Source organism: Phalacrocorax carbo, chromosome 2 (assembly GCF_963921805.1).
Source record: "Phalacrocorax carbo chromosome 2, bPhaCar2.1, whole genome shotgun sequence".
In the NCBI taxonomy this organism is placed as follows: domain Eukaryota; kingdom Metazoa; phylum Chordata; class Aves; order Suliformes; family Phalacrocoracidae; genus Phalacrocorax; species Phalacrocorax carbo.
In genome coordinates this window covers 113,576,645-113,592,473 of record NC_087514.1, presented here as the reverse complement: position 1 = coordinate 113,592,473, position 15,829 = coordinate 113,576,645, and the positions used below count along the sequence as shown (strand labels likewise).

Sequence of the window (15,829 nt, the reverse complement as noted above, 5' to 3'; positions counted from 1 at the left end):
TGACTGACCATCCTGCAGCATTAATATATAATTTTCAGCTGTTTGGAACTTCTCCAACTGGAATTAGATGTTTACTCTTCTGTTATAAATGTTGTTTTTGATATAATTTTTAGCACTTAATGTAACATTACTGTGATTTTTCTCCTCCTGTGTAGTTTTCTGAAAGCGCAGTGGAATCACTTATCTTTAAAAAAATTGAGGAAAATTAGGGTCATGGTGTCTTTGGGCAATTTAAGCTGTGTTGCTGTACGCTTCTATGGGAGAACTTATCTTGGGCTGCATATCTCCGGGACACAGGGCTCTACCCACCCTGGGGACAGTGATGCACAGACATCAATATGATGGATACAAAATGTCCGTTTATTTAGCTGCGTCACACGCTTATATAGCTCTTGCGGTTCCTGTTCCTGCCACTCCTATGGGGAGGAGTCTATCTTTCCGTCACATCCCGTGATCTTCCGGTCGCCGATCCCTGTCTATTCCCCTACAAAGCTGCAATAATTGCAATTCAGGATTAATATTAAAATCAGAAGGAACTAAGTTGCTCTTTGGGTATAGTGAGATAGTTGTTCTAGTTAGTTATTGTTTTGGCTGATTGAACAGTAAGTGGTAAAAATGTGACCACAGCTGCCTGTATTTTTTTTCTGCAAAAAACGTATTGCCTTATTCGCTTTTAAGCATGAGTGAAGCATTGGAGTGCTTTGCTCACAATACAGTCATAACACCTTTGTAGCGATAGCAAAATCCAGAGGTTTTAATATCATTAAAAAGCATATCTTCATTATTCCTGTTTCCTTCAAAGTTAATGTTATTTTTCATAGACATAGCACGTGGGTAGGGGACAGAAAAGGGTAAAATCAGCCACAATAGGACCATCCCAAAGTTTCAAGTACTAAAGCAAAACAGGATTGTTATAATTTTTGATTCAGTCTTTGCTGATGAAATTCTGGCGTGGAGAATTGCCATGCTTAGAATGAACAAACAGCATATGTGTTCGTAATGGAAGCTTCTGAAACATGAGTCATTCAGTACTGATGAGTAAGTTAGACTCTGCATTGGTTAAATGGAATTGAAGTTTAAAAAAAAGCTAAACATTTACATTGCCACTCGTAATACTCATTTGTAGATGTAAAGTGATAGAAATTGAATTACCATATTAACTGCCTTTTCTACCCACTCTTGCAGAATGTAGACAAGTGGTCCTTTGATGTATTTGCACTAAATGATGCCAGTGGGGATCATGCACTGAAATTCATTTTCTATGAACTTCTCACACGCTATGATCTGATCAACCGTTTCAAGGTCAGTAGTTAGAAGATGGGTCTCCCATCTTGGATTTTGTTGAACTTCCCTCTCATGCTGCTTTGTTCCATTCAAAATGCAATTTTAGCACTATTTGAAGGCTTCATGGACACTGCATTTTCTCCAGTAAGCAAGACCAAATGTTATTTAAGTAGTATGTTTAATTGCGGTGGGATGCCGTGAAGTGAGCAGGGTTCCAAACAGGTTTCCCCATGAAATCCATGGGAATATTATATTTGATCCTCTGGGAACGATGGTGTCATTCTCCTGAAACTCATAGGACTCTCAAGTGCGCAAGCAAAAAAGGAGAGCTTGGATTCAAATTCATGAAAAGAAGCAGGGCCAGCGGGTTGAGAGAAATGATTCTGCTGCTCTAGTCTGCTCTGGTGAACCCCACCTGGAGTGCTGCATCCAGCTCTTGAGTCCTCAGCACAGGAAAGACATGGACCTGTTGGAGCAGGGCCAGAGGAGGGCCACAAAAATGATTGGAGGGGTGGAACACCTCTCCTATGAAGAGAGGGTGAGAGAGTTGTTGGGGTTGTTCAGCCTGGAGAAGACAAGGCTCTGGGAAGACGTTATTGAGGCCTTTCAGTATTTAAAGGAGGATTCTAGGAAAGATTAAGACAAACTTTTTAGCAGAGCCTGTAGCAATAGAACAAGGGGTGATTGCTTTAAACTAAGAGAGGATAGATTTAGACCAGATATAAGGAAGAATTTTTTTGCAATGAGAGTGGTGAAACACAGGAACAGGTTGCCTGTTCCTGTGGCAGATGCCCCATCCCTGGAAACATTCAAGGTGAGGTTGGACGGGGCTCTGAGCAACGGAATCTAGTTGAAGATGCCCCTGCCCACTGCAGAAGTGTTGGACAAGATGAGCTTGAAAGGTCTTTTCCAACCCAAACTATTCTATGATTCTGTGATTGTTACAGATGTTTGCAGACACAAATGCTATGTATCTTTTCCTCCAGCTTTGAACAGGCTTAAATTTGGATGGCAGCAACATTGCTTTAAAATCTTGGCTGTTCTCCCCACCCAAATAGTCTGCTGTCCCTTCCTCCGTTGACACTTCTACTCCCTGGGGGTCCCCACTCACTTTGGCTGAAAGGGTTTACAGATATCTGGCTCCTGCAGATCTTCAGGAAGTGCCCATGCCTGATGAAAAATGTTTGAAGAAGGTAACTGGTCAGAACTGCATCCTTCCCTGATACATATGCAAGAGGAGAACAGTAGTGTTCCTATAACTCTGGAAATATGAGCATTTAGGGTTGGCAGTTACATAGGTTGCGGCTGACACCACCTTTGTAGGCTCCTCTCTGGAAATTTTTTCAAGTGTGCGCAGTTCTACTCTTGCAGTCAGAAAAGAATGGCAAGTCCGTAGGATGGGCAAAGTGGATTTCACCATGAAAAGCCACAGGTCTGAAAACTGATAGTCCTCTTAGTAAAGTGTCTCAGACTTGCTATATGGTGTGTTTCATTAGAAAATCTTGAATGTGAATAGTAAAGCAGAGTTATATTCCAGTGGGTTGTGAGGGGAACAGAGAGACACTTGTGGCCTGATGAGAAATATTTCTCTGGGGGCAATCAGTCAAGTGCCCTCTGTTACTTTTCTTATGGTGTTGACTTCCAGATGCCATTTTGTATACTTAGTTGTGTGTGTCTATGTGTGGGAATGATTCATCAGTACTGTAATTAGGGATGGCAAACCAGCTTGAGGAAGTAACCTGGATTCATTCTCTCTCCTGAGTTCTTGTTTCAGGTGTGTTAGTGTGTTATTTATTTCTGAAGTACAAACCGCTCTTTGGGACGTCTTATCAAAATGCTCTCCTTCAAACACTAGCCATTCAAGGTGATTATTTTGTTTGTAATTCTGTGGTGTTTTCCTCAGATCCCCATTTCTGCCCTGGTGTCCTTTGTGGAAGCGCTGGAGGTTGGCTACAGCAAACACAAAAATCCTTATCACAACCTAATGCATGCTGCAGATGTGACACAGACGGTCCATTACCTCCTTTTCAAGACAGGCGTAGTGGTAAGTACAGGAGTTGGCATCCTGAATACATAACGAGACAACAGCAGTTTTGGATCATGAAGGAGATCATGATTATCCACAGCAGAACCCGTCTGCTTTGTAGACAAACTTCATTTGATATGGCTGTGCTAATGAAGTAGAGATTTAGGATTATTTAGAAATAGAAGGTAGGTGAAGATATGAATAACTCTTTTAACAGTGATCTAGAAGAGGATGAATGAATCTGGGCATATCCCATAGTAGTTCTGCATGTATAATGTAGGTTTGCTCTGCCTGTTCCTGAGTGCTTGTGCCTGAATTTTCTTCTACCGTTTGCACTCTCTCCTTTTGGGAAGTGGCCGAACACAGTTGAGGAATTGAAGTCCAGATCTGGATGTGTAGCCTGGAAACCCTAGTTCCTTTTTTCCCCCATTGCAGTTGCCAGAAGTTGTTGCTTGAAAGTTGCAATGATGTTCTTAACCAGCTGTAAAGCGTTCCTTATTCACAAGTCACACCTGGAAACAGAAAGATCACAAATTCTTCCACCATCAGTGCTGTCCATTCCTGTCCTGGACCAATTGTGTAGAAAGGAGAAAACAGTTTAATTTCTGTGCCTGCTCATTTCTTGATCTCTTCATCACCTTCCCCCGGCCCCCACCAAATAGAAAGGGCTACCTTGATTATGGTCAGTGGCATTGTGCAAAATTATCTCTGGACAGTATTTTCAAACTGTATCTTTAACGTAAGGAGATTTTGAATACTGAGACTTGCTTCATTCTTCTTTGGTTATGCAGAGGTGGCTGTGAAAGGCAGGGGAAGAGCTGGGCAGATCACTGTATGCAGAGCCCCACAGTTACCTGTGCTTCCCGTGCACTTGGTTAACAGAGGAGTGCTGGCCCCTGAGCTATAGTAGATGTCTGGAATAGATTTCTGAAACCAAACTGCCTTTACTGGGCTTTGAATTAAAAGGCAGTTCGTACATGAATGTCTGTCAAAATGTTTGCAGGTTGACAGTAAGCCGTTACAAAAATATTTGGCAATCACTGTTGTAAAGGTTTTCTTTACATGGAATACATTGAAGTGTTTTGTACTAATATTTACAGCATGTACAGTACCTAGAGCCTTTGTCTCTGATACACTTGATGTTAACAGTGCTCCTTGTGTGCTACCAGTGGAAAACCAGACATAAAATGATTGATTGACTCAGAGGAAAATTATTAAAAGCATCTAAGTCATTTAGAAATCTAAGACAGAAGTGTCTTAAGCATTGAAAAATAAGGCTTGGACTAAGCAATTAGGAAAATAAACCTCAGGGCTTTCACAAATGTTTTTATAAATTAAAAAATAAACAACAAGATGTACATCTTTTGAGGTTGTGTTCCCTGTTCTCCTCATGATTCAGTGACTGATGAAGACTTCCAGTTGCTGGAAATTAGTGACATTCTTCTGTATTTGAGGCTCTGCTACCCAGGTCAACTGAGCTGAAAATACATACCCTGGTGGTATGTTCATGCCTGCACATGTATCATCAGGTTCCACTTGAAGAACCTTGATTTTCTTGAGGTTTCCCTCTCTCTCTTCCTCACACATTGCTCTTTAAGAAGGGCATATGTTCCCCCTTGCTCTGCCTTAAGTCTTATTAGCTTCTGAAACCATTTTGCTGAAGTTCAATTTATTTAGATGAAGCTTCAGGAAAAACACTGTTTTGGCTTTTGTGTATCAACCAGACAAGTTTGCTTTAAAACATCTGGCAGGCTGCAGGGGAAAGGCAATGATGGGTAGTGCTGACTGTCAGCGGGGGATAACGTGCCTTAAAAGACACAAGCCTTAATGCCTGCGAAAATGACAGTTTATCTGATTGCTCTGTAATCTCTTTGCAGCACTGGCTGACAGAGCTGGAGATCTTCGCTATGATCTTCGCAGCTGCCATCCATGACTATGAACACACTGGAACCACCAACAACTTTCATATCCAGACACGGTGAGGCCACTGTAAATCATGATGAAGGGTTGGGAAGTGGAGGGGAAGCCTTTGGAGAATAACAGCACAGCCACCTAGAAAAGTGCAGGAGCTTTTGCTTTCAAGTGTTACAGGAGGAAAGTTCACTTCCTTAGGTTGCATTTAATTTTCTCTTGCTCAACCATTTACAATGGAATGCATGTATTCTAGCTTCCTGAGTATTGTTTCATGTTAATAATCAGGGAAAAGGAAAGCCCCAAAAGATTTCTGTGTAAAGTTGCCAAAGACAAATTGCTGTAGAGAGTGATACTTTGATGAAGGTATAGTTTTGGAGGAGATCCTGTAATTCAGCAGTTTTTTCTCCTTGTTGAATTTGATGAATCAAACATGAACTGCATAAATCAAGACTTCAACAGTATCTGTATTCATCAGTGAACACCAACAATACACATACTGTTTTTAATTTAGTGGAAAACCACACCTGCAGCAAGGGAATACGTTTACCTGTTCAGGGATATAATTTTGTGAAGCTTTATAAGTTGCTGAACAATAATTAGCTGATCACAAACTAGACTGGACTGGCATACTTTCTGAACTCAAAATCTTCTATAAAGGTTTTGGGTTGGTGGAAGAGAGAGGGAGAAGTTGAAGATGGCAGCAAAATTCAGAAGTGTACAAAAATTGTTAAGTCTCTAGTTGCAGTGATAATTGGGCATGTAATGTCTGCATATTATTGACAATGGTAGCACTGACAAAATGTCTAGATATCCTCGACTGACACTGCACGCTTGGGGATTTATAAGATGTGTTGCATCTTACCCTAAATGAGATGCCTGGAGAATGTTAGCTGGATCATGCTGTGTATCACAGATACATAAAGACTGCTAGGATAAATCACACATATGCTCAGGATAGCTTGGGAACATAGAAGTTTCTGTTCTGGGCCAATCCAAACTCCACTTCTTACAGCTTCATGCATGCAAAAATTAGGGATCTGATTTATTTCCCAAATACCTACAGAAGTATTCAAGGAAGGGCAATTGTAATTTCATTTCTGTAACACTGAACATCAGAGACATCTAAAGTGTCAGGGGAGCAAAATACATACTGCCCTCTGGGAAGCAGAACTGAGTAGGGTCTGTAACAAATCCTACTCACTCTCTGTTGCCATTAACTTCCAGCAAGAGCTTTGTATTCATACCAGTTTAGCCATTCATCAATCTCAGATCTATGACCTGGAGCTTAAAATGAGGCATGAAGTACCTTTGGTCTTACTCTATCCCACCGGCAATTGTCCGTCTGGACAGCATAGTCTAACACACAGGTGACAGAAAACAGTTCTGTTACATCTTCCTTACAGCTAGTTTGCTGCTCTGAAAACAATATTGGGACACATATTGTAATTGCTTAGTTGGGTACAGTCAGGCTTTAATATGAGAGCAACATACACAAGAACAGGAAAAGAGCCTTGTGATTCATCTAAATTTACATATCTCTCACAGCTCTCAGCATTTTTTTAAATATATGTAACCAAAAGACTAGGTGAGTCTCAGCTGATGAAATAGATTTTATGGTGAATTTGGATCTTTAGCTTTCTTCTACTAAATAACGGTAGTGAACCAAGTATTACAAGTTCTCGTAAAGTGCTTCTATCTGTGCCACAGAAGTAATTTCTGTAGCCGATCAAAGGAAAACTTGTGAATGTGAGACTCTTTAGACAGGGAAGAAGCATAACCTTTCCTATGTTTTCTTTTAAATGCTAGGTCAGACTCAGCCATTCTATATAATGACCGGTCTGTGCTTGAAAATCACCATGTTAGTGCGGCTTATCGTCTTTTGCAAGATGATGAAGAGATGAATATTTTATCTAATCTCTCAAAGGACGACTGGAGGTAAAAATTAACATGGTGGCTGCCTAGGAACATTGCAGCATCACCATAGACTGTTATTACCTTGTTTGAATGGCAATATGCATTCTTTTCTATTGCATATTAGTATTTCTATTACTATGAGAAAAAGAACTTTGAAAGTTGTCTTGCTTAATTCTGCTTTCAGTTTTCACCTCTGATAGTGAGACTAGACTTGGTGACAATGGATTATAATATGCAAATTGACTCCCAATTAATTTCCAAGTCTCTCAGAGACACCCTTTGTACACATCCATTTGTAACTGAGTCTAGAGGTAGCCTTGCTATTTGTTCATCCTAAAGCATAAACAAAACCTTTATCTACTTTGACACTCCCTGCCTGGAAGTTATAAATGGGACTTAATGAAAAAAATAATCCAGTACAAGAAACATAAATCTATAGTAATAATCTATACTCATACTATATATGCCAAGGTGATGTAAGAAGCTGTCATTTAAAATAAGCCTCATGCAACATATGATTTATGTGCCAAAATCAAACCATGATTTGCTTTCTAATAGCAGATAGTTCATACTGATGAGGGTTTTCTGTTTTTGTGGAGTTTTTTGAACTCCAAGGGGTGGTACTTCAAAAATAGCCCAGTGTGCTAGACAGGAAGAATCTTGCTCCATGGTCTTTCTCATGAGAGGGGAAGCAACGTGTGGGCTCTTCTGTGACGCATGGTGTCTCCTGCATACACTTAAATGTGATACAGTGCTGAGCAGTTAGTTCATGTTATTTGAATATAAATGTGGGGAAATGAGCCCTTCTCCAGGGCCTAGTTTCTAGCAAGCTGGTCAGTGAACACTGTGCTTGCTAATCTGTGTAGCCTCAACTTCCTATTTATTTCAACTTGTGGATAGTGATGCAATCTCATAGCTGAACACCAGGAATAAAACTCAGGAACTTAATGTGGCTGATTTCAATCAATGTGAGTGTTGTGGAGGAGTGGCCTGAGAAATTCTGTCCCTCAATAGAGAAAATAGTCTCATGGTGGGCAGCAAGCAGGAACTTAAAAATAACCAAAAATTGCACTGAGGTGTTAAAAATCTAATTTTTTTTTTTTTTTAGCTACAGCTGGTAATGCCTTGTCAAATATAGGCAGCAAATTACTGTTTCCTTTTGTGTTGGTGGGGGAAACACAACGAAATAACTGACTAGAACCAGCAGCTTTAGAGCCACTCTCTACAGGAACAGTGGAGCAGCTAGTTGAGCATGCTTCATTGCATAGAGACTGTCTTTAGGAAAATGGTCTGCTTTGGAGCTTTAAACTGTTCTTGCTTGAATCGAAGCTAGATTCAGATATTTCTCATTGATTCTGGAGTGTCAACATGTGTGTTATGCTGACGCAGTATGCTTGGACCCAAAGTTTCAGAGATTAACCTGTCTCTTTAAGAAATACACTAACTGCTGAAGCAAAAATACTGAGTGATTTTGATTGCTTTTTGTTCTCTCTCAAGTAGGGCTTTATTATTTTGTAGCTGCTGATCAAGCAGCAGCTGCAGAATGAAGGCCATTATCTGGATGTGCTCTAATACCAAAACATGGTGATTTTTGTGTGCTTTTGCTTTTGACAGCCAGTTTGAAATCCTATAGGCAAACATTTTGGAAGCACTGGAAACATTGGCTGACTTCAGCAGGATCTGAGGTGTTGAGAAAAAAGCCAAGAACCCTAGAGTTTCCCAGACTAGCACTCAAAAATAGGACCCTCAGTATTGAAGGATGCTTTGGGAAACTATTAAAGCATGTCAAAATGAAACTTTTTTTTTTGTTTTTAGACACACCAGATAAATCTCTCTCAGCAAAAGGCCTGAGTGTTGGGTTTTGGAAAGCAAATTCTTAAGTGCCTTTCTGAGCTGAGCTCTCTCTTGTTTTTTCACATTACTTGTAAGAGAAAATCTGATGGTCAGTGGATTTTGCAATCCTAGACATCTATGTGGGTTTTATCACTCCGTGGTATTCAGTCGTCTAGTTAGGGAGTGTATTTTCAGGAAAGAAATGGAGAAAATTAGAGCTACATTTTACTGTTGCAAACTAAATGGGCACGGTTTTTGTAAGGAAAGCAGGTGAGACTGAAAAAGATCTGGGCTACAGTCAAAGAGAAAAGAGTTTAATGCTTACTAGTACTTAAACAAACTTAAACATTCTCCATTTAAAAAAAATCTCTTGCATATTAAATATTTGAAAATCAGTTGAGTTGCCTCATTTCATGAATCCCATTTATGCAAGTCATCAACAAGTAAATAAAGTATAAGAAAACCAGATCACAGTGAATTAAGAAAATAAACTGCAAAGTAAACAAGTGCTTTCCAAGATACTGTTATAGGTGTCTTTTCTGGCACTGTATTTCATTGTTAATAATTTCCATGCACTTTATTGAAACAGAGTATGTTTAGTGCAAGCCCTTTACCATCAAGTACAGGATTGAAAAGGCATCTGGAAAATGTTTAGCTCCTTAACTCTGTATTGGAGTACATTTTTGGGAAGTAACCTTTAACATAATACTTTGTCCGTAAAGCTGCTTGGGGTTTTGTCCCTCAAATAATTCTGAGCCCTTCTTGTCAATCAGTGTTATTCCTTTTGAGACTGCAGTGAGAAACCTTAAATGTTTTTTGACTGAAGATTACTTTGGTCAGAGCCTTCTTTTGTACATAATAGTGTGTGCACGGTTGCATAATCATACCCTTTTCTTGTAAAAGTATTTTTTGTAAAAAAAGGGGGGTTTTTTGTTTTGTTTTTCTTTTGGGTTTTGGTGGGTTTTTTTCTTTTAAAAGCATTCAGGATGGGCACATGCGTATTCTGAGTGTTATACCTTTAGTGAGAATCAGCCATGGAAAATGTCTTGGATGGAGTGTTTTTCCTATCAGTTTCCATGAGAATAAAATACTGAGACTTCAATGGGACAAAGTGAACAAAATATCTCACTTCAGGAGGTCTTACATTTTGTTCCTAGCGTAGGGGTTAAGCGATCTAGAATGGCCTTTTTCCTGTCCGTTTCCCATCAGTGCAAGGGCATGTGAGTCCTTCACTAGGATACCGCTCTAAGGTGGACACTGATATGGAGTGAAGACACATCCACCAAAGTATCCAACACAATGATGTAATGTTCTCTGAGGCAAGAAAGGTAAACTCATGAAGTAATTATTCTGAAGAGGAAATAGAGGCCAGATTGGTCAGTGCAAAGCTTGGAAGTATTTAGATGTAAAATCAGCCAGAGTTTGTCTCAGCAATCAGTAGTAAAGATGTTATAAAACTGTACTTGCTCATGGGACTGTGCCAGGTACCATGTTTACACCTGAATCATATGTAGGACATTGGTTAGAAAACAGAAAATCAAAGCTGTGACACTGGCCACATGATGAGTTATTATTCAGCATATGACAGTAATAAACCAAAAAACTCACTTCAGGTTTCCCGCTTCTCCAGTTGGTTTTCCTGACCCTGTTCCTTGACAACCTGCTCTCTCCACCTAATTGCTCCTTTCCCTAATTCTGCAGGGGTTATTAAAAGGCAAATTCTCTTAGAATCTATTTTCAAATTTGGTAGTGCCTAACTCTTTCTCAGTGATAGGTTATAGGTGTGAGAATGTGATGTCTCCCAAGCTCCTAGACTCTGGCCTTAGGGAAATGTATATTCTACTGTGAGAAAAAAACATCTGGAGGTATAATGAGAAATAGTAAAATCCTGAATTAGTCAGCCAAGCAGGACAACCAGGTCTATAAAAAAACCCTTTAAGTACACAAGGGATCTTCAGTTGAGGGGACTTGCAAGAAACCCCATTCCCAAACCCTAGCAGAGCCATAATACTCTCAGTAGGGACCACTTCAATATAATTTTATTTTTGTTGCTACAAGCAGTGATCTAGAAGAGGATGAATGAGAAAGCCAAGCTCAGTTTTTCACTCTGCCACAGATCTCCTAGGTGATTCTGCCAACTCACTTCTGTTGGAATTTGTTTCCCATAATGTGAAGAAGCATATTGTCTAAGCTTTCTTCTTACTTCAGGGAGCAAGGCAGTACCTCCAAAGGACAATTCATTCCACTTCTCTGAGGATGACAAGAGCCATCTGGAGCCTCAGATGGAGATGCTTCTCTGGATCAGCCTCTGGAGGTGCAGATCTCCATCCAGTCTCTACAGCAAAACCAGCTGAACTGGCTTACACAGAAACGTACAGACAGCTAGAGTGTGACAATACTGACAGGAATGGATGGAAGGCTTCAACAGAAATACTTAGCACAAAATATGATTCCACAGTGGTTGTCAAGACAAACAACAGAAATGCATTTGAAGATGGACTAGAGAAATTGAAGGCAGATGCAGAGTACTGGTCAGCCATTACAGTCAGGGTTCAGCTGGTGGCTCAGAAAGTTGCTGGCTTACTCTGTGGGGAGAAGAACTGGGAGGGAAGGCTTAGCGTGTACAGGATACATATGTATCTCGTTCTCTTTCTCTTCTTACTCCTGGTTACTGCCGCAGAGAGAAAAGGGACATTTTGCACTGTTCTGTCTGATCTCCAGTGGTGTCCGTTGGTCTCTGTCAGTCTCTGATGATCTCCGGCGGTCTGCATCACTCTCTGGGGACCTCCAATGGTGTCCAGTGGTCTCCGGCAGTCTCTGTTGGTCTCGGGCAGTCTCCGGTGGTCTCTAGCAGGCTCCAAGGGACTCCTCCTGGTGCTGCGACACTGCCGGCCAGAAAATGGCAGCCCCTCTCCTTGCCTCTTCCCCAGGGCTCAGGGCAGAGGAGATGCCCCCATGATGGGGGATGTGAGTGAGGGGTAGGAAGGCAGGGCTCATCTGTGTCTTTACAGCCGGGTGATCTTCCTTGACAAGCCTGCCCGATGTCAGTGCGGATGCTCCACTTAGAGCTAGTGCTGGTGGCGGTGCCCTTTGTTGGGAGCTGGCTGTTTGGAGGGTCCCTGGGAGCCCCTGGTGATCCTGCTGTGCTCTGGGCGCCATGGGGCTGGAGGCACCCCAGCCATGGTGGTGTGGTGCCTGGTCAGCCTGGCAGGAGGTGGATCCACCTCCATGGGCTTTTCCTCCTTTTGAGGTGGATCCACCTCCATGGGCTCTTCCTCCTTTTGAGGTGGATCCACCTCCATGGGCTCTTCCTCCTTTTGAGGTGGATCCACCTCCATGGGCTCCTCGTCCTCTTGAGGTGGATCCACCTCCATGGGCTCCTCGTCCTCTTGAGGTGGATCCACCTCCATGGACTTGTCGCCATTGCCTGGTGGGTCGACCTCCATGGGCTTGACACACCTGCCACAGGTGCTGCTCATCCCGTCAGCCCACCTCTTTTTTCTGGGATGTGGATGCATCCTCGGTGGTTCCAAGAACCTCTTCTTGCTCATCCCACTGACCACGGATGCTCACCTGGCTTCGCTGGGTCCTCCTCTACCAAGCAGGCTTGGTGTCAGAGTCTCGAGCTGCTCAGCCAGCTGTGGGCCAGCCGCAGGGGTACCTGCCAGTGTACTGGATGGCTGGCTGGTGACGTCACCAACGGACGCTGCTGTGGTTGGCCAGTGGCCAGTGAGGCCCTGAAGTCCCCATTCCGGGAAGCCACTTTGCTTGCCCGAGAGAAAGGGTGCCCGTCAGGCACCGGGACTGCCCCTCAGCTCTCTGTGTGTGCCTGGGGCTCCAGCCCCCTCCTTGTGCCAGGCCAGGGGTCCCCTCGATGGGACAGCAGCCACAGTGTGGCAGGAGGGTTGGGGAGTCTCTTAGCAATAAAGCTGTGACTCATCTTTGAATGAAGGAGTGCTGTTTTAGCGTGGATGACAGCAGTTTGGGGAGGACTGGCCTTCAGGAATTGCCAGAAGCAGAGGTTGGGAGAGACCTGTGGAGGTTTCCGTTGCGGTCTCTTGCTCTCTCAGAGCAGCCCCTGTTGGATCAGGTAGAGATGGGCTGTACGAAATCCCCATAAAAGTTGGCAGTCAACATCACTCATGGCAATACTTGTGTCCCCTGCTGTATGTTGATGGCGCCTTTTCCTGTGCAGCTCAGTGAGAAACCTGAAGAAATGCTGCTGCCAGTGTGTAGCGTGTGATGGAGCCTAGGACAGAGAGGTGCAAGCTAAGAAGGCGTAGCACAGCTCCTGCCCTGTCCTTTAGGCCAGTTTCAACAACTGTCGAGCTGCTTACGCTCGGGAGCAACCTTTTGTGCCTATGGTCTGCGTTCTGCAGTCCCTTAATTGCCACAATAACGTTGATTTCAATTCTGAGGCCAGACCTGGCTGCAACTCTGCGAGGAGTAAAATGCTCAAGTGCCCTCTCTGAACGTGTCCTGAGTCTCCTGTGTTGAATGTAAACTGTACCTGTGAACTGCAAGGTTTACTAAAGACATATTTGGAAGGCTCCAGGCCATGTCTGTCTCAAGATCTGATCCAGACTGCCAGATTCTGATTACAGTTCAATCAGTTGCTCCTGATCGTGTCTGAAGTAAATAGGAATTAGGTCAGATTTGCAACTAATTCAGATGCATCCTCAAAACCTGCTGTGAGATCCTAAATTGGTCACTACAGCTTTTAGGGCCGTTAGTCAATGAGAATGCACTGAACACTGTAGCCAGTAAAAATCATACCACATTGAGTTATAATGCGAATTGCATTATAACACTGAGCAAATGGATCCCATTTTTCTCCACACATTTGAAGAAGGGCAGTTTTCCCTTGGGGGCTACTCTGCTCCAGAAAATGAGCGGTTGGAAAGAGCTGCCCAAGTGCAGCTGCCCAAGTGCAGCAGCCCTTCTGCCTGCCTATGTTTGGAATGGCCTTATTCCGCCTTGCTCCTTCTTGGTCCGTCAGCAATTTAGCTGCAACTCGTGTGAATGAAGGAGGGCTATTTCATTCTAGCCCAAGTTTCCACGGTGCTGAATGGGGTTTTGTATTCTGTCTCTGAGCACCATCAAGCTAGGCAAGTGTTAAAAAAGAGAGGAGTGGAAGGACATGAAAATAGTTGAGTAAGTGATGCAACAGGTTGGACTTTTTTGCTGTAAGAGGGCAATAGGTGATGTAGCGGATAAAAAGGCAACACCACCCCCCCCCAAACTAAACCCCCACAAAGCGAACCGAACCAAACCAAACCAAAGAGCCCCCATGTTTTTACTGAAGTAGAGAGCAAACTTGACATGGAGTGCTTGAGGGGCACCAAGACTGTCAGTTTTCTGTGTTCCCCAGTTTGCTGCAAGCCCTGGGCCCCAGTAACCTGTGCTGGATACCTGCCAGTGTGCTCCATGGCTCCACGTGGGAGCAAACCAAACAGTGCTGTTGATTGGAAACCGAGGTGTAAATACCTCTGAATACCAAAAGCAGCAATAGTGAAGTGTATGTGGGAGATAAACAGGATGATTATCTATGTGGTATTGGGTCATGAAAACAACATCATGTTTTGGAAAGAGCACCAGTGAGACCCAGCCCTGAGCCTTCTCTTCTGCCAGCTGCACAGCAGCAGTTCCCTCAGCCTGCCCTTGTGTGCCACGTACCCTGGCCCCTGACCATTTCACGGGTGCTGGGCTGGGCCCGCGTGACATGTTTCAGTGTCTTTGCTGTGCTGGAGGGACCAGAACGAGACACAGGAGTCCGTGTGCAGCCTCAAAAGCGCCAAGTGAGAGAGGAGAGCATTTTTTGCTTTTGAAATTGGCTTTTCTTGTCTTTTTATTTGGGTTTTATTGTTTTGTCTTATTGTTTTACTTGTTTATTGGCCAATCTTGCCAAAGCAGCTGAGCGAGAGCTAGCTGAGGATGGCCACCCCCCACTGGCTTTCTCATCCTCAGACTGAACAAATGTCACCTCCAGGCCCCAATAGCCTTGGTGGTGCTCCAGGGGAGTCCAACAGGTTCCAGTGGTCTCCAGTGGTGTCCATAGCTCTCTGATGATCTCCAGCGGTGTCTGTTGGTCTCCGACGCTCTCCGATGATCTCTGGGAGTCTCCACTGGAAAGCAACAGAAACCGCCGGAGACTACCTGAGACCACTGGACACCAGTGGAGATCATCGGAGAGTGTTGATCTCCAGTGGTGTCCGTTCATCTCCGTCAGTCTCCAATGGTCTCTGGTGGTCTGCGTCACTCTCTGGGGGTCTCCAGTGGTGTCCAGTGATCTCTGGCAGTATCTGGTGGTCTCTAGCAGGCTCCAAGGGACTCCACCTGGTGCTGCGACACTGCCGGCCAGAAAATGGCAGCCCCTCTCCTTGCCTCTTCCCCAAGGCTCAGGGCAGAGGAGATGCCCCCATGATGGGGGATGTGGGTGAGGGGTAGGAAGGCAGGGCTCATCTGTGTCTTTACAGCCGGGTGATCTTCCTTGACAAGCCTGCCCGATGTCAGTGCGGATGCTCCACTTAGAGCTAGTGCTGGTGGCGATGGTGGTGCCCTTTGTTGGGAGCTGGCTGTTTGGAGGGTCCCTGGGAGCCCCTGGTGATCCTGCTGTGCTCTGGGCGCCATGGGGCTGGAGGCACCCCAGCCATGGTGGTGTGGTGCCTGGTCAGCCTGGCAGGAGGTGGATCCACCTCCATGGGCTTTTCCTCCTTTTGAGGTGGATCCACCTCCATGGGCTCTTCCTCCTTTTGAGGTGGATCCACCTCCATGGGCTCTTCCTCCTTTTGAGGTGGATCCACCTCCATGGGCTCCTCGTCCTCTTGAGGTGGATCCACCTCCATGGGCTCCTCGTCC

General features: G+C 43.9%; 1 protein-coding gene across 5 annotated transcripts in view; it reads left to right on the top strand.

Annotated features, from left to right (window-relative positions):
- Positions 1 to 15,829, top strand: part of PDE1C (phosphodiesterase 1C) — a 443,066-nt gene that overhangs the window by 246,872 nt on the left and 180,365 nt on the right. For all 5 annotated transcript variants that reach the window (XM_064443899.1, XM_064443901.1, XM_064443904.1 and 2 more), the window contains exons 7-10: positions 1,186 to 1,302; positions 3,188 to 3,328; positions 5,188 to 5,288; positions 7,031 to 7,159. In XM_064443899.1, the coding sequence (XP_064299969.1) occupies positions 1,186 to 1,302; positions 3,188 to 3,328; positions 5,188 to 5,288; positions 7,031 to 7,159 (488 nt within the window). The remainder of the gene's footprint in view (positions 1 to 1,185; positions 1,303 to 3,187; positions 3,329 to 5,187; positions 5,289 to 7,030; positions 7,160 to 15,829) is intronic.